This window comes from Lepidothrix coronata, unplaced genomic scaffold (genome assembly GCF_001604755.1).
Source record: "Lepidothrix coronata isolate B3197 unplaced genomic scaffold, Lepidothrix_coronata-1.0 Scaffold43, whole genome shotgun sequence".
NCBI classification, from domain to species: domain Eukaryota; kingdom Metazoa; phylum Chordata; class Aves; order Passeriformes; family Pipridae; genus Lepidothrix; species Lepidothrix coronata.
Genome location: NW_016690223.1, coordinates 5,648,046 through 5,669,383, shown reverse-complemented (window position 1 = coordinate 5,669,383; position 21,338 = coordinate 5,648,046). Strand labels below are relative to the sequence as shown.

At 38.7% G+C, this 21,338-nt stretch overlaps 1 protein-coding gene across 2 annotated transcripts; it reads right to left on the bottom strand.

Moving 5' to 3' along the window:
* Nucleotides 1–206: 206 nt before the first annotated feature.
* Nucleotides 207–17,620, bottom strand: DIO2 (deiodinase, iodothyronine, type II). 2 transcript variants are annotated; one of them, XM_017813879.1, is made up of 2 exons: nucleotides 16,736–17,619; nucleotides 207–5,506 (listed from the first exon to the last, which is right to left on the bottom strand). In XM_017813879.1, exons 1-2 carry the CDS (start codon nucleotides 16,955–16,957, stop codon nucleotides 4,850–4,852), a joined length of 879 nt encoding a protein of 292 aa, XP_017669368.1. In that variant the 5' UTR covers nucleotides 16,958–17,619; the 3' UTR covers nucleotides 207–4,849. The 2 variants fall into 2 exon arrangements, with proteins under 2 accessions (XP_017669368.1, XP_017669369.1); XM_017813880.1 differs by having other exon boundaries at nucleotides 4,934–5,506; nucleotides 16,736–17,620.
* Nucleotides 17,621–21,338: the final 3,718 nt, after the last annotated feature.

The window sequence follows — 21,338 nt, the reverse complement described above, 5'->3', positions numbered from 1 at the left end:
TCACCTTTCTTAAAAGTTGAGGAGTAGTCAGATATTAAATTAGTCCCACCATTAATAAAGGAGTTTGCTTGTATTACTGAAGATCTAGTCAGGGTGGCATAGGCTTGTGTATTAAATACAGTTTTACGTTTCCTTGGTCTAATGTCTAGATTCCACTTTGTGTTAGCAGCCAGTATTAGAATAAGAAGTCACAAAAAAGGTATATTTTCCTTTATCATTTATTATAATACAAGAAAAACAAATCTAGAAAGCATATTTCACAGAGCACCATATTGTAACAAATTTTGCTGGCTCTCCTGCAAAGTGTATTTTTGACATTTAAGCAATGACACACACATAGTCAGTACACACAGGACCTACAACGTGGTGATCTTATTAACAGACCCAAAGAGACCCCTCTTTCAAATACAGAAACATCAAGGTGCACAGAGGAATGCCAGTGTGAGGACATCTGAACGCTAACTGAGTTAATCACCCTTTTATTAGCGATCTTCATAAGCACACAAGCCTCCATTGTCTCACCCCAATTTCTCTTCTCTGAAGACTCCGAATGGGGCCCAAAGGTCGCTGAATACGGTTTTGTCACAGACATGGTGTCGAGTTGAACAAAACTGGCCAATATTCCCTACCTGATACCTCTTATTGCTTTGGTAATAGTACTGAATGAAAGTCTTAAAAACTCTTAACCCTATACTCCCCATCACAGAAAAGCCACTTTCACACACGCAGAAACATAGCTTCCCACACATGCATGAATGCATAGCACTGATACTTTGTGGGTTTCACCACCAAGCTTTGTGGGTTTCACCACCAAGATCACCTTCCTAAAAATCACTGCATTTTGTTTTTCAAAGTGTTCAGATAGTTGTTCAGCAATATATTTCACAATATATTTTCTTTTTTTTAATAGACAGGGCATGTTTTCCTGCTGCCTTAAAATTATATCATTGTCTACACAAGGAAAAGCAAAATGCTATCATTGTCATCTGTACAAAATGTTTTACATTCCTTTTACACAGTGCTAAATACAGATGCTAAACACAGAGAGCAATGTAAAATGATAACCCAGAATAGCTTTTTACCTTGCTCAAAATGAAAAAGTACTGGAAGTTTCCCATACTGATGTTGAGACACAGTATTGGGGTCTCTATTATATACAGTAGCCTTCCAGAATACTTTCAGGCACCTATTTTGTGAGCTTTTGCTCAATATGCATGTCACACTGAAGCACCTCAAGTAATATGGTATAGTGCCCTGAAATACTGAGAATAAGAGACAGAAGTAAATTCACTCTCACAGCAGACTAGACCAGCTGTGACGAACAAGGCTAGCAAAGCAGTAAAATTTCTGCCTGGACTCAAAACAACCCACTGTTACAAAAATTTGGGGTATCTGATATATGGTCACTTTTGTCATCAGCTGAGGACAATGCATGAAGTTTAATTTAAAACCTTTTCTATAAAATGTTTTAATTTTGTCAAAAAAAAAGAGGCTATATTTCTATCAGCCATTTAGAAAATACTTTTTTCTTTCCTCTAAGCCTGTTTCTCTTTGAAGAAAGCCCTGCTTTCTGACTAGAAATTTTCCGGGGAAATTCAAGGATTTGCAAAATCTGTCTTGATAATCAGTGAGGTCTAAAACTTAATCTTTAAGTTTTAGACAGGACAGTCATGCATATTGCTAAGAAAATAATGAAGTTATTGTGCATTTTTTCTTGTGGAAAATCAATGTGGATTTCTCATGTATGGGAGCCACTTTTATAATTTCTGTATACTATGTGATGAACAGGCATCTATGAATTACAAGACACAATAATGGAAATTCAAAAGGAGGGAATGGACTTGACAAATAATTGTAACTTTAGATATGCAAATGAGTATTAACAAACTGAATTACTAACTCAGGTTTTTTCCTCTGAACTAAAGGCATGTTTCAACACTTGTGCTAAACTATTGTCCAGCATTTCCCAGATAAACAGTTCAGACTCAAACTGTATAATGAGGAAAAGAAGAGAAAAAGAAAAGACTAGTTTAAGTTTTACAAAGGCTATGGAGCTACTATGGATTAAAAAAGTTTCAGATGACTGAAGAATAGGATATAAGGAAAAGATATGCTGAGTATATCAATACATATTTTCACTTGGATTAATGTCTACATGTTTACTCACTTGAGTAGAAGGACAGTGTAGCAAAAATAGAAGAGATTCAGAGACAAGCAAAGAATATGGACCTGAATAAGAATATGAGTTATTGTTTGTCTTAAGGAACAAATGAAAGGTACATAAATTTCTATATATATTTTACAATGACTGACATACAGAAGAAAAATTGGGATCACTTCTGTTTATAGTGGTTTAGCATATAATAGCAAGAGATGAGAATGACATGAAAAGCAGCCAATTTAAATCTGAAAAAAATCTGTTTTCGTTTGGTTTTCTTTGTTCTTAAATGTGATTTTTTTGACTGTAGTAACCCCACCTCAAAAAATATTTAGACCTCAAAACTCAGGATCAGCCGCTCATAGGGATGATGAAACATCAACAATCCCTTTAGATGAGGCAAAAATAATAAGGGCTGAAGTTAATGAAAATTCTGTAAGAAACTATTGCACCTTCCCCTGAAGCATCTGATACAGTCAGAGGTAGGACGCTGGATTAAATAAACCATGAAGTTTGGCTATGTTACTGTTTCTATGATATTAGGTTTAAAAATTTCAGTTATATATCCCAGTTAGTCATGAAGATCTATAACAATCTTCCACACTGAGCAATGAGTTACAGTAATAATAATGAAGGGAGAACAGAATAATTATTATTAGGGGTTTTAGACACCACTTATATGTGCATGCATGTATATATAATTACATAAAAATGTATTATATACATACAGATGCATACATAAATGCATTCATATGTATACACACACACAGAGACGCATGCCTTCTAGAAGTGGAGCTCACCAGGAGATCTGAAGACCATTCTTTACACCCTTCTCTGACACACATTACCAAACTGTGTAAGTGTGTGTGTGTATATGTTTAACAGTGTGTTGAGGAAAATGTGAGAATGGGAAGCATGAATCTGAGTATGGGAGAAATCACCCATGTTACTGTCATTATTTCAGATCTGTACTTGAAAACACATTTCCAAATTCCTTGTACATTGGCTAAGTTGACCAACAAGCTAGCAAGAAGAAATACACAATATTAATGGGCATTGTGAAAATGGAAATAATTATGTATGTATTTTCTGTTCTTTCCTGTGTTAATATCAACACATCATATTCCTGACAATGGGCAGGACGAGAAATTGAAAGAACTAACTTGATATTTGCCACTTACTCTGTTTATCTGTTTCATGTTTCTGCCAAAGTTGAGAGAAAAATTGGATAGTCTATCTCCGTATGGGTTTTAATTTTTCAGATCTAATGGGTTAGTTCATTGCAAATCTGCCTTTTTCTTAGGCTTGATCAAATAATTTTAGTTTTAGAAATACTTAATGTATACTCTAAGCTCACAGTATCTCTTTAAACATAAGATTAATTCCTCAGACCCATTTGTATGAAAATTCTACCACCTTTTACACCCATTCACATTAATTCACACTATTTGTCCTCCCTGTTTCTCTTCTGGGAAGGTTTTTGAGAACAGGAGTGAAACCGACCATCAGCTCATCTGGTAGCAAAACGGCAGCTAATCAATTCTAAAGCTACAAACGACTTAACCTGCAGATAAACTAACATATAAACATATTCAGATAAACTAGCTATAAACTAGTTTCATGTATCTAAGATAGCAAAAACCAGCATGACTACATTTAACAGGGTAAATGACAGGATAGGTTTCCATTTCAATGAGGTAAAATTGTGCATAGATTCCCCCATCCCCAAAATACACCTGCAAGGTCATTATCTCAAATAAAAATAAAGGAGAGAAATAAGTTATTTTTTAAAAAGCTAAAAATGAAATTACCTTTAAGCCTAATGCTAGACAGAAGGAGATGGAGATGGGGTAAAGAAACAGAGATGAGAACCAGAGAATATTGATAAATGTGTGTTGTCAGCTCTGAGAACCACAGGTTTGGTTGGCATCAGCTGAGTTTTGTCTCATGATGCATGCTCTAGATGGTTCTCAATGTTTTGTTATAAATAGTCCAAGTATTTTAGTTTTCAAATGGTAATGGGCTTATTTGATCACCTTTGTCTTTTTGGTCCAACTACACAGATTTTAACATATTTCTCAGCAGGCACAGGCCTGCCTACTGGATACAAACATACAGGTAGCATTACATAGTTAATATGCTGTGCAGAGATGTGCACAGAGAGTACAAATACCAGCAGACAATGGTTCATCTTGATCTGAGCAGCCAGTCTGCCTGAGCGACGCATTGCATGGTGGTTCCTGTAGTCCCTAAACAATAACTTCTCTACCAAGAAAAGACAATTGCTACACTCCACTGCATTTCTATGCAAGTAATTGCAAACTTCCTGCTCCTCCCAGGTTCTTTGCATTGGCCACAGGGGACTAAAGAAGCATTTCTGAAGAAATTCACAGCACTGCCTTTCCATGGAATGCCTTCCAAGCAGAAATGCTTCCTCTGGCTCACCCCAGAGCTGACACTTCGTGAGAGGGGTTCCTAGGAAAGAGGTCTTATTACTCTTCCTGCTTGCCAGCAGCACCTTTTCACAGAAGCCTGTTCACCCCTTCTGTCCCATAGCAAGTGCAGGAGTGGGATTTTTTTTCAGACAATGTTTCTGTGGAGCTAGATTTTTTTTAATTTTCATTTCCTCATTAACATTCACTTGAAATTGTTATCAGATGTGTTCTCCTGCAATCGTCTGAAAGGTTTTATTCAAACCAGCATGTTCTCTTTTTTTTCCCTTTTGCATCTCCTTAAAGGGACATCTGTTAACATAGCTTCTGTAGAGAATGGATTTCATCTTTTACTGAAGTTTTGTTCCAGCCAAAGCCGAACTTCCTGCAGGTTGTAGAAAAAGGGGCCTTTGCCTCCCAGGTAGGCGATTTTTTGTCTCTGCACAATGCATACTCGCTCAAATGAAACTCCATAGGCCACGTTGGCATTGTTGTCCATGCAGTCAGCCACCACTTGGCACTGAGGTGGCAAGGAAAAGTGCTCTAGGAGCTGATGAGCAGCTGCACATCTCTCTTCCTGGTTCCTGTGTTTCTTAACTTCGAATGAAGAGGGAGAGATTCCAGGAGCAGCCCAGCCATCTGATGGGTGAGCTTCATCGATGTAGACCAACAGAAAGTCAGCCACACCAGAGAACTCCTCCACCAGCTTGCTGAAGGCCGACAGCTGGCTTGTGAACGGTGGTCAGGTAGCTGAGCCAAAGTTGACCACCAGTGGCCGCTCGGAATTGGCAAAGTCCAGAAGGTGGCATTTCGTTCCACACTTGCTACCAACATTCTTCCAGCTGCTACTGCTGCCATCACTGCCCTTGGCTATGTGGATTACACTGGAGTTAGGGGCTTCTCCTCCCAGTTTGACCTGATGGCAAAACAAATTAAAACATAGCAAGTTAGTGTGACTTGCCTGTGCAGTATCCTCATGACTACTGTCTTCAAAAAGCACACCTAACTAGCTCCATGGACAGTAGCATGGGGATATAGCAAATCATCAAAAGCAGCAGTTTAAAAAAGTTCATCTAGCCCACCTCCACTCACAGTTTAGGGAAATGTAGCATTCCTGACAGGTATACTACTTCATTAATGTTAGAAAATTTGATCAGAGAAATGTTAAAAATGTTAGAAAATTTAATCAAATTGTCTTGTCCTGTCCACTACACACATAGCCCAGTCCACCCTTATGTATTTGGAGACTCGCATTTGCTTTCAGACAGACTACCTCAAATTTCTTCTAACTTTCCTCTGTGAGACAAATTTTCTAGATAGGATTTTTTTTCAATGAGTCATTTTTTTTCAATGAGACATTTTCAATGAGTCTTCTCCACTTGGTTCACATCTTCCTTGAAATGTAGTGTTCAAAACTTCAACAGTGTATTTACCAATTCTCAGAATAATCAGGCAATTGCTTAATGTAATGAAGTAGCTCACAGACTACACCTGTTTATACATTCTAGATGTTTGCTTTTTATGAGACATCATGGCTGTTTTGCAAAAAGAGTAGACTGTTGATTGGGGATTAACTAGTGAAATGCCTAGCTAAAAGCTAATGAAATGCCAAGGTCCCTTTTCTGCCTTTCTAGTTGTTCCCCATCATGGATTTGAGTACTTCATCAGTCTGAATTTTATCCTTTGCACTCAGCCCCATTGAACTGCATTCTACATTTTAAGCCATTTTTCCAATTCTCAATCATTCTGCATTATATTCCTGATCTTCACAACACATGCAGTACCTCTCAATTTTCAGAGGTTTGAAGATTTCATACTTATATATTCTCTTCCATCCTGCAGTCCGAGAATGAAAATACTCAGAGTACTAAATAAGAGATCTCTGGGATCTCTGCAGATGCTCATTCATTGTACATTCTGTCTTGACAGTGGACCATCCAAGACTGCACTGTCTAAAATTTCTTCTAATCAATTTGTAGTAATTTCATCAGTGACTGAGTGACATATTTCCTTCTACTGCAATGATTCTTTACAAGATGATTGGGGGGGAAAAATCCAGCACAAAAAGGGGAAAGTTTATATGATGGTTGAAGTAGGATGAGGTGAAAATAAACTGTTTTATTAGCTCCAGCTCCAGATGTAACTCGGACACAACAGGCAATTGTGGAAAAATTTTACCTGACCATTTCTACTTGCATATCTATAGAAAAAAACCCAGAATATAAGCATCTCACAGAAGGGAGTGCCAGAATAAGGTGGAGCCTGCAGAGGGCTCCAAGATCCTTAGCTGATAACTACTGTAGAACCACAACGTATTATTACATAATACGATTAGTTTTTAATGAGCTCTGCCACAGCAATTCCTATGTATCTGCCTTTAACATCAAGCTCTAGTACAACAATGCAATTATCCTTTGTATTTCCCTGACTCTTTCTCTCTCTATACACTGACTATTTGATTGCATTCAGAAATCTTGCTTTGAAGGAAACATACATGGTCAAATTCAGAAGTCTTTTACATTTTATGTATTTCTTTCTGAAACTACAACAATTAAAGTCTGTAGAAGTTAGTGCTAAATGAGAACTGTGTAAAAACTGAATAAATAACTGATTTCTGGTGCACTTCTATTTTACATTACATTATAGGATATCCTAGTGAGTCAGATACAGTAAGAAACTGAGATAGCTGAATACTGAACTTATGCAGTTGCTGCTGCACAGATCCAAAGGCAAGTACATTGTTAATACTGGATCCTCCATTTCTCCCTGAGAAACCTGACTACCTTGAACAAATCTACAGTTATTCATGACTCTGAACTATTTCATCAGAAGAGCACCAGAAGCAAGAGTCTAATCAAAGCAAAGTTTGTAAGACACAACCCTTAAAGCTGCCAGACTTCACAGCTATATGAGAAGGTCTCAGGGCATGTTGTCACATGATATAAGCTTTATTTTGACTATTTTCTGTGGGGCAAATTGAAACACAACCATGCTGACATTCTCACTCGGAGATCAGCAAGAAAGAGAGTCACAGAAAGAAAGACTGCCTGAGACCCACAGATCTCACCAGGTCAACAATGTGGTGATCTTCCCACTGGAAGCAGAGGATGTGCAGCTGCACCACAGGCAAGAGAAGCAAGTGATGGCCCAGGAAAGCACAGCCAGTTGTGCCCCTGTCTCTGAAAACCTGCATCTGCAGCATTGCTATCTGCTAGAGCCTGGCAACAGTTTAGAAAAAGCCTTGTGCTTCTCTGCCTTTGAAAGCAAGAGGCCTCAAACAGCTGACTTTAGGACCTGCTGTGTGAACATTGAACTCAGCTGCCCATTGAACTCAAAGAAGGAAAATATCTATATCCCAGTTTTTGAGAAGAAATGACCTGCCTGAGAAGAGGCAGGCTCAGAGACTCAGGCTCTTGCATTTAAGAAGTAGCATTAAGCATCTTACAGTGTTTAAGGCCACCTACACCTTAGCAGGTAGCAGGTACTCTTCTGTTCAGCTGTTGATCACTTCATTTCTCTCTGCCATTCTGTGAAGTAAGATAGGCAAATCAGGAGTGAGTAAGGTATAGGGCCACACTTGAAGAAAGAAATACACAGGTAAAGATCACATGGCATCCACATAACCATCCTGAGGAATGCATTCAATTAAGAAGCCATCTAAACAACTCAGCATTTTGTGATAAGTTGGTGACTGTAAAAAAAGGCACTACCAAGAAACAACATATGCATATCTGCACAAACATTAGATCCCTCTTCACCTAGAAAACTTCATTGTTCCTGCACTACCACGTAAATGCTTTTTCAGAGCTAGCTTGCCTAAAATGTGTCTCTTGGGCAAAGCCTGACATGTAAGTATTTGTGCTGCACCCATTCCCTGGATGAATAATGGGCCTCAGTATTTAGGACTATATGCTCATCCAGTCAAAGAAAAAGAGTAATGACATGTAATTTATCTCACAAATCACAATTAAGGAGCACACTTTGAATTTCTGATATTTCCTGCCACTCTTCAGAGGATAAGAAAAATAAAGGTAAAAAGAAGCACATAAAACTCAGCAATGAAAAGAGCTGTTCAGGACAAAAGAAGCATCTGAGCAGCTATTTTCACTTACTCTTCTGGTTTTATTTTAACAAAACCATTGTGACTGAAAATATCTAGCCAACACTCTTGAACTGGGAAACCACAGTTTGCTTCTTGGTCATCTTTAAGCAGAAAGAGAAGCTATATATTTTAAGTTCCTCATTACCAGCTCCTCACTCAGGTCTACCAAAGGCATGATTTCCTAGGCAAGTTTGCAAACCCTGAAGGAACAGACTAATAAAACAACTTCCATCAGACATCAACATGGGAATGCCCTTCAAGTCCTATTTAACATTGATACAAAAGGTGGCAACAAACCTCACTGTTCTTCAACAATGCAAGTTTGCATTCTGTTTCTCATACTCCTTATTGACTAAAAAAATAGAGATTGAGGAAACAAAGTACAAAGAAGCCCTTATATATCTATACAACTATACATCACCTTATATCAGTTTCTCTTCATTTCCTACAGTCATGAAGTGAGTCTCATGGCCGCAGGTTACCTATCATTTTAATTTTTGTTTCTAGGAGTGCTTGTGATGGGTTTTTTCCTCTTAATGAGACATCCTTGCCAAGCAGGCATTCACGAGGCATTTTCTGCTCTTGTAGAGAAGTAATTAGGTCGGTGCCTTGTTCCATGCCAGTGTCAGGCACTCCAAAAAGCAGCCCTGCCCAGTCGTTAATGCTTAAACATAAGCAGCAGCAGCAACTCCACTAATTGGTCTTGATGAAGCACTGACGTTCCCAAGAGACTGTTTATTTCACCAGGCTCTGAACAGATTGACACAGGATGACAATATCGTCCTTGCTGATCATCTGCATTGTAAGCCTTGGCCATCTTCTTTGTTGTTATTTATTGAAAGAAAAAATAGCTCTTGGAAAAGAAAATCAATGCAATGAGAAAACAAACAAAAACCCCCATGTATTCAGCCAAACCGCTTTTGAAATCTTACACAAAAGCAGGCAAAATATAAATTCTGAGAAACAAACTAGCAGAATTCCCCTCACACGCAATCCATAATCACGTACTTTTGTGCATGAACATTTGGCCATTCGATGCCAGCCTTCTGAATGAGGTAGAAACCAGGCAGCACGCAGGCATCCCCTCCCACACAGCCTGCATGGGACACGCAACGTAGGCCAACCAAATCTGAGAGCCAGCCCAGCCATCAGCAAGAGCAATCACCAACACCAAAGCAGTGATTCACATCATTTGTGAGAACTTTGTGTTTGCTGGACAGCTTGTTCTGAGTTTGCATTCAGAGTGAAAAGGGAACAAGCTTGCTGATGCTTTAGCACGCAGTCTGCAAAATGAAGGAGATGTAGGAGCAGGAGAGAAAGCCCTATTCATAAACTACAGGCTAGAAATAGCACATACTGCTAACTTTGTGGTACATTCTCCATAAGGACTGGGTAAAGCCCCATGGACAAAACATCATCTCCTCATATACCTTTTCTTTTTTCTTATTTTACTTTTATCAGCTTCAGCATAACCTTCCTTGGATCCTGTGCACTGGAATACAGCTTTCATTCCCTGCATTAGGGATTTTCAAACAATTTGGCAGACTCATCAGGCTGTGTCAATTTGCCCCTAAAGAAAATAGGTGCTGCCAGACAATTAGCAGTTTGTGATATTAGTCATTTAAGTATGGACATGCCATGTTTGTGACTAGAGTGCAGCTATTGGTAATGAACTAAATCCCTGGAGCCTTTTGCACTTTTTCAAATTCTCTCCTTTGATTTAATCTCATTTAGCTAGATATATTTTCATCCACATCAAAATCAGACTCTGGTTAGAGAATGTATACAATTTAGTCTTTATTTACATGACCCAGAGTTGTGCAGTTGATAAAAATCACAAGAGACCCTTGTCTGGAGTAATGTAGGGGTGTGGAATCTCTTCATTTTTCTTGGGGAGATGGCAGCTTGCTTTAGGAGACTCAATTACTTGAGTTGGAGAGCAGAGACTGGAAATGACTTGAGCTCTCCCACAGTCTTTTATTTAGGATCAGGTGCGTGGACCTGAGGGAGGGAAGTAGGAGACAAATTAACAGGATACAGTCCAGATAAAAATAACTAGTCAAATGTTGCTCTCTCCATTTAAAAGCTGCCAGTCCCACAAATGAGTATGTATAGCATAGGGAAAGCACAAAGGAGTCTTTTGCCTTGCACTCTCATGGATAATTTTAGTTCCTCTGATCGAGGAACCTAGAGAAAGATTTTTAAGGGCTTTATGTTTCCCTTAAGATGGGAGCATGGCCCACTACACCATGGCCACTGGGCCACTGGCTGCCCTGGTGGGCTCTACTTACAGATGACAGAGGCCTTTGCTTCAGCACCTGGAGGGCATTTGAGTCTAATTTGGATGATTTTATTTTTTTTTTTAAACTCAGCTTTAGGACCACATGAATACACAGTAGTGGTTTTGTCAGAGAGGTAGAGCCAGGGCACAAGAAACATGTACAATCCTTTTCCTGAACAGTGACTGTTAGCTAATTTTTTGTGTCTGTCACAGCCAAAGGGATTTTTCACAAAACTTTGACAACAAAGCAAGCATTCTTTCTGTCAGTTTTTCACGCATAAGGGTGAAAATAGAGGACTGCAAAGTGTGATGTGGAAGAAATGAAGTTAGACCCACAAAATGAAACAAGTATGATGAGACCTCATATTTCTTTTCCTACCTTTTGTCTGTCTTGAGTGGTTGAACTCTTAAGTTCCATGAGACCAACTGTCTGCTCCTTTTGTTAGGGCACTGCCTAGTACAATGGGTCCCTGGTCTAAGTTGGTCCTCAGACACTACTATAACAGACATGATTATTAATATATAATATATTTGTATTATTTTTATTAATAATGACAATGCTTTAATAATAATGACAAAAGCCCAAATTCTGTTGAATTTTTGTTCCAAATCCTGCAGGAGAGGTTTTAATTGTGATTTGGTTTTGTTTTTCTCACTTCTTTCAAGATTGTTTTCATTTGCAAATGTCAGTGAAAGCAATTCTGCTAAAGCTGAACTTTGTAAAGCCAATAAAATATTTTTAATACCACACAATGTCTAGTTCTAAACCCTGAAATTATACAATAGGCTTTCTTTCACAAAATCTCTTTATCACTGTCAGATGCAGAGAGAGACACTTCCTTACCTTGCCAGACAAAACAAATACAAACAATAAGTATGGAAGTTATGTCTTTGTTCCAACCTTTAAAAGTTTTCCCCAAAAAGCAATGAGTAACTAAATAGCCAAAGACTAGGTAGAGGATCATGCTTTTATATTACTTTCACAGATATTTTTGTGATGATGCTGTGCAGGATATGCTTAACATGTTAGTTTTTGGACAGTTTTGTTTGGCATAAGGATTTATTTTGGAAGATGTACTTATCAGGCAGGCAAAAGTAGCCAAAGGTAATTTAACTGTTCCTCCCTGAAATCTCAGGAAAATCCCACTGGGTGTTTACTGAACCAGTTGAGTTGCTGCTACATCCAAAGCTGGGCCTACGCTGTTAATCTGGGATCCTGCGCCAGCCATTCTCCTGTGTTGGAGTTGTCATGCCAGAGCTTGCTGCTGGCCCACTCTAAAGGCAGTAAAAAGCTGTACAAGTACACACACACACCTGTCACCATCCATCACCTGAGATACCAGCATCCCTCTAAGGCCTGTGACGCACATTTACACAAAAATGTGTATGTGCACACGTGCATGTTGCCCCCATAGATACACTACAGCATTCCTAAGGACTTGGCTACTTCAGGGAGATGCCATTAAGGTCTTCCCCCTATCTATCCTGCACTGAGGTGGAGAGGAGGAATGATCTCCTCAAGGATAACATTAGAGCTCTCTACTGGAGACCAAGAATGGTAACTCTGCCTTTCTGAAACACAGAGCTCATATCTGGCATGGAAATGATCCCAGCATGAGGCCTCAACACTGGGCACTGCTAATGGGCACAACCTTTTTGAACCCATTTTAAAAGCACTGTAAGATAATGATTTCTCACCACTGAAATCTTAGAAAGCAGATTCATCCCAGTACTAAATAAAGCATCGGAATTAAGAAAGCAAAAAAGCTTTTAAGAGGAATTTTTTTTTTTTCAAAACTTCTCTACCTTTTTTCCTGGATTTCTGCATATGTGTGATACATTCCATATACATACTATAGGCTAAAACAAATACCTCAGTGGCATTTGTAGAAATGGTCTGTGTAAATCATGCAGAAGTCACACTAACACCCTCCCCAAAAGTCTTATTTTTTCTCTCTCATCAGTAGGTGTGGCTGCATTCATATCTATACATATGTATACATACACACATATGTATGTGTATACATATACAGAGAAATGAGAGAGGATTGACTCCTGGAAGAGTAGATTATGTATGTTTATGTATGTGTATCTTTGCATTTATATACATACATGTATGTACATGTATAGAGACAAATACACACAAGTATATATATCTTTATACATGCAAACACGTATAAAAGTGTAAATTCTTACAAACACACAACACATACATACATGAAAAAGAATATTTAAATAAAACTGTTGCACACTTTCAATTATATAAAGTTAACTTGACTGCTAGCTCTATTTATCCCTGTTATGACAGTTAATCAGGTCCTAAAGAATCCCTTGTAATGTAAGACATATTTGCCTCTTGGAAAATAATAGGAGGATGGTCTATAAATCACAAAGCTGGTGCAGTGTAGACAATATCAACAGTGAGTGTGACAAACACTGAAATGAGAGCTAAGGAAGTAAAAAAAAATATATTAATAATTGACAAAATTTACATTAAAAATCAAAATAAACAAAAGAGCAACTATTTTGATTCCAGTAGAACTCTAAAATCTGGAAAAAAACAGTCATATAGAATGTTCCAATAAAATAAATACTGAATATAGTCTACATACAATACAACAAACTTTGCATTGATTCCCCACTGAGGATGTTGAAATCTTCAACTGTTGCTAGGTAATCTTACCTACAAAATGATTACCCTCAACAAAGTCATGTGCAATAATACTTAATAAGGAAAAAAAGCAGGAAAAAAAGTGGAAATTTGAGTAAGATATTAAAAAGTTTTTCTAGAAAAAGAGAAAATACATCAGAATAACTGTTTTCAAATATACTCTAACCATTCCAAGGTCATATCTTGCAGATATTAGTCTTGAAAAAAAAATTGATTCATTCTGGGACAGTTTGTGTGCTTTTAAGACAGAAGTCCTTTCTTGTAATAAATTTACTTTAATTTAGAGTATAATATCTACCCACAGTGTTGTTCTGGAATGGTTTACAGTAATTTTTTCTGTAAATAGAAATTTTATATCAGGTACTTTTGTGAAAAATGTTATGAAATGTACACAGGAAGAATTCTATGTAAGTGACACAAAACATAGTAAAACCAAGCATGGTTACTTCTTTTATCCAGTATTCTGCTAAATGGCAGTCTAGCTTTGGTTATCTTAGACATCTGCAATTCTATTATTCAAGCTGAAAAATGGTGATTATTTCATAAATACTTCTCAATGGAATGAGTTTAAGCACCTGCTTAAGTACTTGGCTAATTCCTGGCTTCAGCCTGTAAACTGGAGCAATAAGCACTAGTAGTTACTGTATTGACTGCATTTTGGCATTCTGTATAGTATCCAGATTCCATGATATTTTCATTTCTTACCCCCCCTAATTGTTTCAGATTAAGATATCACAACTGGGCAGTCCTAGTCAGGATTCGGAAAAGGGTAATTTAATGAAAAATATGCTTAGTGGGCCATTGTTTAATATATTTCACTGTTTTTCATGCTTTTTAAACATGTCACAAAGCAGAGTATGTTTCAATCATTTTCAATTCTACCAGTACAACCTTTCAGCTGAAACTTTTTCCTTTTTTCTTCCTTACGGAAGTAAAAGAAGTTTCTCCTCTATTGTGGAGGTGATGACTCTTCTTCCAATATTGCTCCTCAGTTTATTGTGTCCCCTTTATAATTTGACTTCTACATTAAGTACCTTTCTGTGACAATCAAGGTTTTCCGATGATCTTCTCTGCTTATGGCCCATAATTCTGTTAGGTAAAACAGAGTCTTTCCATGAATTAATTGTTGGCCAATTCCTTATGTCTTAAGGATAGTTGCCATGAATGGACTTTTTCCCCTTTCTGGAACAAGGTGATAAAATTTGGTTATATTTATATGTATTTTTCTGCTGAGTTCATTGAGGCCCAGATTTCATTCTAGTGACCTTAAAGCCTGATTGGCCTGAACGACCTGGGTGATTTAATGGTGATAAGAAAGAGAATAAAGTTGCCAAAGTTCAAGGAGTGAGTTTCATTACCAACACCAAAAATAGCACAGAGTCATCATCCCTGTAGCATCTATGGTTGGCATCAACAGTACTGAAGGAAAGGTAAAGCATGACTTAGTTTGGAAACTACAGAAACACAGGCAATATCTTCATTTTAAATAATTTTGTGTAATTTAAGCAAAATGAGATTGAAAATATCTCATGAATATGAGGTTCCTTACAGCTTCACAGCTTCTCCAGACCTCAGACTGCAAACAGGTTGCAAATGCGGGAATTGGAAATTTGACTGTCGCAGAGTTGTGCTATGAACTTCCACTGGAGGCTTGACCAAGTCATGTGTTAACTGTCCTGTCTTGCCTTATCTGTAAAATGGGAACGATTGCGTTCACCAACCCATTTAAAAAGGCCACTCTAAATGTAGTTAATATCTATGAAGGGAATGAAAAAAAGACTAAATGGGCTAGGAGAATAGTGGGCTTCATTCAGCGTTATTTTATTTGGGTAGCCAGCTGGATGATTCTTAAGGTGGCAGTAGGAGGTTGACCCATTTGGCAAAAGATAGTGTTATTTATATTTGTCTTACACTGAAAATTAATGTCCCCATGTCTTGGGTTTCACACTAAGCAGACTGTATTCCATATCACAAAGCCAGAAAACACCAACACCGCCAGTTCTTCACATCTTTAGATAAGAGGAAATACAAATGCGTCTGTAGAGGTGAAAAAAGGAACTGGGGGGGGAGATGATACAAAAAGAAATATTTCAAAAAAGAGAGCTGTCATCTGGATGACATCACATGGGGTATGTTAAATTAGATGGTCTAAATAAGACAACACATCAACAGACTAAGCACTGTTTTGAAAGCCACAGAGGTCTGAATTCAGTTCTTCTAGTTACTAACTGGGTGGTCTGTGCAAGAAAATTCATGGGTTTGGGTCCACCTTTTCAATCTATAAAAGGGAACTGTAGCTACCTCATCAGACCTGGACAGCACTACTGGGTAATGTTTGAAGAAATCTTAAGAGGAAAAGTACATGTTGCATAATTGCTACTGGCTTTATTATCTTAAATCACCAGGCAGCTGTCCGACAGCTAATCAAGTTCATTTTTAATCTCTTGACATGTCCCTCTGTCACTGTTTTCATGAAGGAAAAAAGGTCACTGTTTCAGCCTGCGCCCAGTTTTACTATTACTTGGATGCTTCCTCCAATATAAAAGTTAACATATGAGTAATAGAAAATGCCAGTGTAATGACAATAGTTCATTTCTATGTTTTACTCTAAGCAAAACAACTCTCTATGTTACATAGCTGACATCTGTCTCTGTGGAGCTCTATCTGAAGATGCAGTCTTTTTATAATATCTGAGGATCTTATACAGCAAACAAATAAACAACAGCTGTGAAAACATCTAGAGCATTTTACAATTACTCTTATATGAAGATCTTGAAATACTTGAAAAATATGAAGATTATTATTCGTGCTGGTGAGGAAACTGAGGCACACCTAACCAGAGTGACATGGCCACAGCTGCACAGAGAGGTAGTGGCAGAGCAGAGTCAGCAGCTCCAGAATCTCGTGAATACTTAGCCTCGACTTAGAAGTACTGATCCCTTCAGCTTATACCTCTCCCATCAAACTTAACATCAGATAGGAAACAGTCTGCACCGCACAGAGTCATACCCTTTCCTTCTTCGCTGACAAGCGGGATGCTCATCCCAGCTCACCCACCCCAAGCTGACAGTCCCCGTCCCCGTGTACTCACCTGCTTGTAGGCGTCCAGGAGGAAGCTGTTCCAGACGCAGCGCAGCCCCTCCGAGGTCAGCATCCTCCTCCACTCACCGCGCCCAGACTTAGAGCGGCTCAGAAACAGCACCATGTGTTTCAGGAGAATCACAGAGTCATACAGCGCAAGAAAGAGGCAATTGGAGAAAAAGACCGGCAAGATCTGAAGCGTGATCAGCAAATCCACACTTAGCAGACCCATCTTCCTTGCTGCTTCTTTTCAGCTGGATGCCTTTAGCTCTCTTTATTGCTCTGTACCCTCATTTAAGAGAGTAAAGTAAAAGGCTTTTCAAAAGCCTCCCTATTCTTCTCTCAGCTGTTCTTTTTAAAATGAGCAGAGATAGTTAAATATGAGCAGGCTGGTTAAAACCATAACTGAACGATACTCATTCAATTCTGAGCTGCTTATTTTTCAGAAATTAAGATGTGAAAAATTTTTCTCAACCAGGAGACCTGCTTTTGTTGAAGAGAGAGGCAGCTGTGTTTCCAGTTCCCTGCAGTTACAAAATTTAAGCTGAGACTGTTAATTGTTAACTTTCCTGCACTATCCCATTGTTTCTCAGCTATTTAAGCACTGAACAGACCTCTCATTTCTGTGTCACTAAAGCTAGCTACCAGGTGCAACAATACTTTTTAAAAAAGGTTTATGTACATGAACTTTCTGTTCCTTCCTCCTTGCCTCCCTCCCTCTCTTTCCCTCTCTGCCTCCCCCGCCCACCCCCCCCCCCCCACTCCGCGTTTCTGTATTCCTGCCTTCCTCCTCTCGCACTCTCTCTTGCTATCTGCCTATGGTGCAAAGTGCTCTCCCCTCTGGAGTCCTAGCTTGCTTCCCTGAAGCCTTTTATACATTCCCTAGCTAATTGCTGCAATAGAGAAATGAAACCCTAATCTTAGTAAAGATCTTGACGTCAATGTAAAAGAGGGCTTTACTTTGGCTAGGACTGCAGTGAATAGAAAAAAATGAAATTCTCAAAACTTTTTTTTTTTTTCCCTTAAGAGAGAGGACAAAAAAGAGAGACAGAGAGCAAGGGTGGAACTTTGCTTTACTTTGAAAAGGAAAGAGAGAAAAAACCCAATATGCTTCTGAATGTTCTTACAAAATGCTTCCAAATTTTGGAAGAATTATTTTCATACGACATGGAAAGTGACAGAGCAACACAGAATTCTTTGTCGATGTTTTTTTCTCATGGCTGAGGTTTTTTTCTTTGTCCTTTTGTCTTTTCCAGGAAGGTGTGTGAGTTGATGCATCCCAAAAAAGGGCACACTTCTGTACATCTTCCTCCTACCTGCATGAAGTACATGTATAGTGTTTAAATATTTTTTGTTGTTTTCTTGGTAACATAAGTGAACACCCTGCACTGACTTCATCTACCGATGTGTAAGAGAAGATGAGAAAGAGAGAAAAAAAGGTTTTGATGTATTTGGGGTTTTTAAGCTACAATTCCCTGCTTAAATAAAAAGATGCTTCAGCCTTCAGTGCTATTAATCAACTGATCTTCAAGGATTTCAATATTCCCCTAAGATAACTATTTGCATCCACTAGTCTAATAAGGATAACTAACTTTTGGTTAAAATCTTGTAAAGAGAAAACAAAAATTTCCTCTGGCAGAGCCATGTGTGTTTCAGCAACTGCAAGTATTCCCTGCAGCCCCATGCTGAAGGATTGTTTTGTTAATTTCCACTTCTCTTTGTTTCACCTTTTTAGTCCATGTTTTAGTCCTCTTTTCACATGATTTTTTTTGGGGGGGATTCAGTAGACATGTTTTGTTTGGGGTTTTTTTAGCATGGTTTTAAATCCCTTAGGTAAATATTTTATGTATATCATGTTGCAGACATCCACAATTTCGGTTTTCAGTGGATGGCTTCCCTATGTGCTTATGTAGGCTCCATGTATCAGATACATTTCATTCCCAGAGATGCCAGCATGATATCTAACCTCTGTCAACTCACATCCTTCATGAGTAGTACAAGCTTACTTCAATAATATACCTTGGTCTTCATCAGTCGTCACTATCCTTTCACTGCTAGCAATTGCAAAGGGTAGACACCATCTATCTTCTCTGCTCTAGGGTCTGTCATTTTCAGATATTGTGATATCACTTGGCCTATCATACTAGGATGTCCGCCTCTAGAGAGGCCACCCCATGCTTTGGCTTGTTCTCACCAGAGAAAAGTTTGTTTAGGTAGCATAATTTCAGGCATTTTCAAAAGATATCACCCCGGCAGGATATCTTCCAGCAAATGTTTATTCATAGAGATAACTTTAAAATGTTGCACACATTAAACCAGCGACCTTCTGCATTACTAACATAAACAAAAACAAAGGAATTGAGTTTCTTTTTCAAACTATTTTTTAAGTCAAATGTTGGTGATGACAGTGCTCTGTTGCCATAGAAGGACTGCAACTTCACAGATCTGGCTTTATTACTAAAACTTGCAAAAACACGTTATAAGTAGGCATTTATATATCCCCACACATGGATGAGTCAGTGTGCTCATGTCATGTGAGCACAAGACAGGAACAAGGGTCCCCAGAGCTGCTAAACTAGCTTGCTCTCTAACCTCAGGCAAGCATATGTAATCACTTGATTATGAGCACTCTTAAGCCTAGGTTACTCTTCTGTAGATCCACCACTAAAAAAATGTATGATTCTGTCTGGGAAGGTCCCTTTTCTTTATTTTGGGAAGGTCTGTTAAACGGCAGGCCTGGAGGTTGTTGATGACAGTGCCAGATGAATCATCAGCCATTGTTTCTGAGAACAGTTTGCAAACAGCTCTGAGGACAGTCCAGCTCAGGCTCTTCCTGTTCCCTGGAGGTAAAGTCAGGCAAGAACTTACCCTGGGAACATAATGTATTCTGGGTTCCTGTGAAACAACTGCCCCTACCCACAGCATGCTTCATGGGTGAAGAGGTTGTTTGTAAGACAGCTGGAGACCAGACAGCTATGGAGCTTTGAAGTGCTGGAAGCTGGGCAGGAAGCCCATGGAGCACTGGTGTGAGATGGTAGTTCATATTTACCACGTCACCTTCCTTGCCTATAAGGCAGACTGTGTGTATTGAGTTAAACGGAACTACAACAGACTGTATTTGGGAGCTTCAGTCAAGAGATGGGTGATAACTCCCTAATCCAACTATAAAGACATAAATCTTTTTCTAAATAAATGTAAAAAGATAGGTTTTGCCATTGCTGTTGTCAGAAGCAGTCTGTCCCTGCAGAGCACAAAGCACTACTGGTCAACTTGACAGTAGAGTCCGGCAGCCCTCAACAGAGAAGGAAAGCTTAACCCTTCTTCTTGTTGATACTGTTTTTCTCCTTCTTGACTGAAACAATTGATCCCTATATTTACTTATCTCAGATATTAAAAGTACGAGGGAAATCACTAATTGCATCTTTTGTGAAAGTTGGGTATCTAGAGCATAATCTCACATTTGAAGCCAACAGTCTGTTGCTATTTCCCTGCAGATGGTCATGAAGAAAGGAAGAAAGGCTAGATATTTCATGCCTTGAGACATTTACTTTCTTGAAGGGAAACTTGATGAATTTGATACACGAGGAAGAATTAGGCATAGTTGAAGTTATACATGAAAGAACTGAGATAGGTTTCAGCTAAAGCTCATTTCAGTTACCTGCTCTGCCATAACTTCCTATATAGTTTGGGCACAGCCCTACAATGTACCTCAGTTCTTCATCAGCAAAAGAAAATAAAAGTCTTCTCATAATCTAAGGAGCAGTCAGGTTCAGTAATGGGAAATTAAACATATCATCCATAATTTGTCAAGGTGGAATGAGCAAAGCCAACAACATTAAAGCATTCACTGTTAATAAACCTTGTATGTGGCTGAAGTCAACAGTATCGGTATAGATGTTCATATTCTGTAATGTTTATAAAATTCAGTGCCATCAAAACTGAATCCATGCATAGCGTCATGTTTCTTTCCAGTTTCAACCACAGTAGCATGAAGATCAGGACATGAGGAACTAGTAAGTTTGTTTACTCTAACTGTCTTGATAACTGTACCTGGACAGAGGAAATGTGAGGTGGAGTTACAACTGCTCAGGCCATCATTTTATAGTAGATCTATACCAGCTTTTTGCGTGTCAGATAGTGTATTTTACAACCTGCACTTGGTTGTGTAGGTCTTTACTTACCTGTGGCTGAACTACCTGTGTAAGTGGCTGTGGCACTGCATCAAACTGTATCTAGGTACCTAAGTGCAAGACCCCAGAGTACAAAATAAGTAGATTGATTGATATTTTGTTTACTCAGCCTTATTTTCTCAGATTAAGCAAGACTATTTTGAATGCAGTTACTCTTTGCAGCACAGCTGCAAAAGAGTACCTCACAGTGACAGGAAAGCAAGGCTACTGCTCTGGTCCTACCCCCAGGAGGTTCATGGGAGAGATCATCCCGAGGGATTCAGCACAACCTGTGTGCCTGCCTTGCCGCTTCTCACTGCTTTCACTGCCAAAAACAAAGAATGAAGCTTTTTGTTTCAGAGTTAGTTAGTGTGTCCATGAGCTTATCCCTGGAGAATTGTGCAGCTGCAGAGTGATATGGCTAGAGATGGGGAGGAGAAAAGT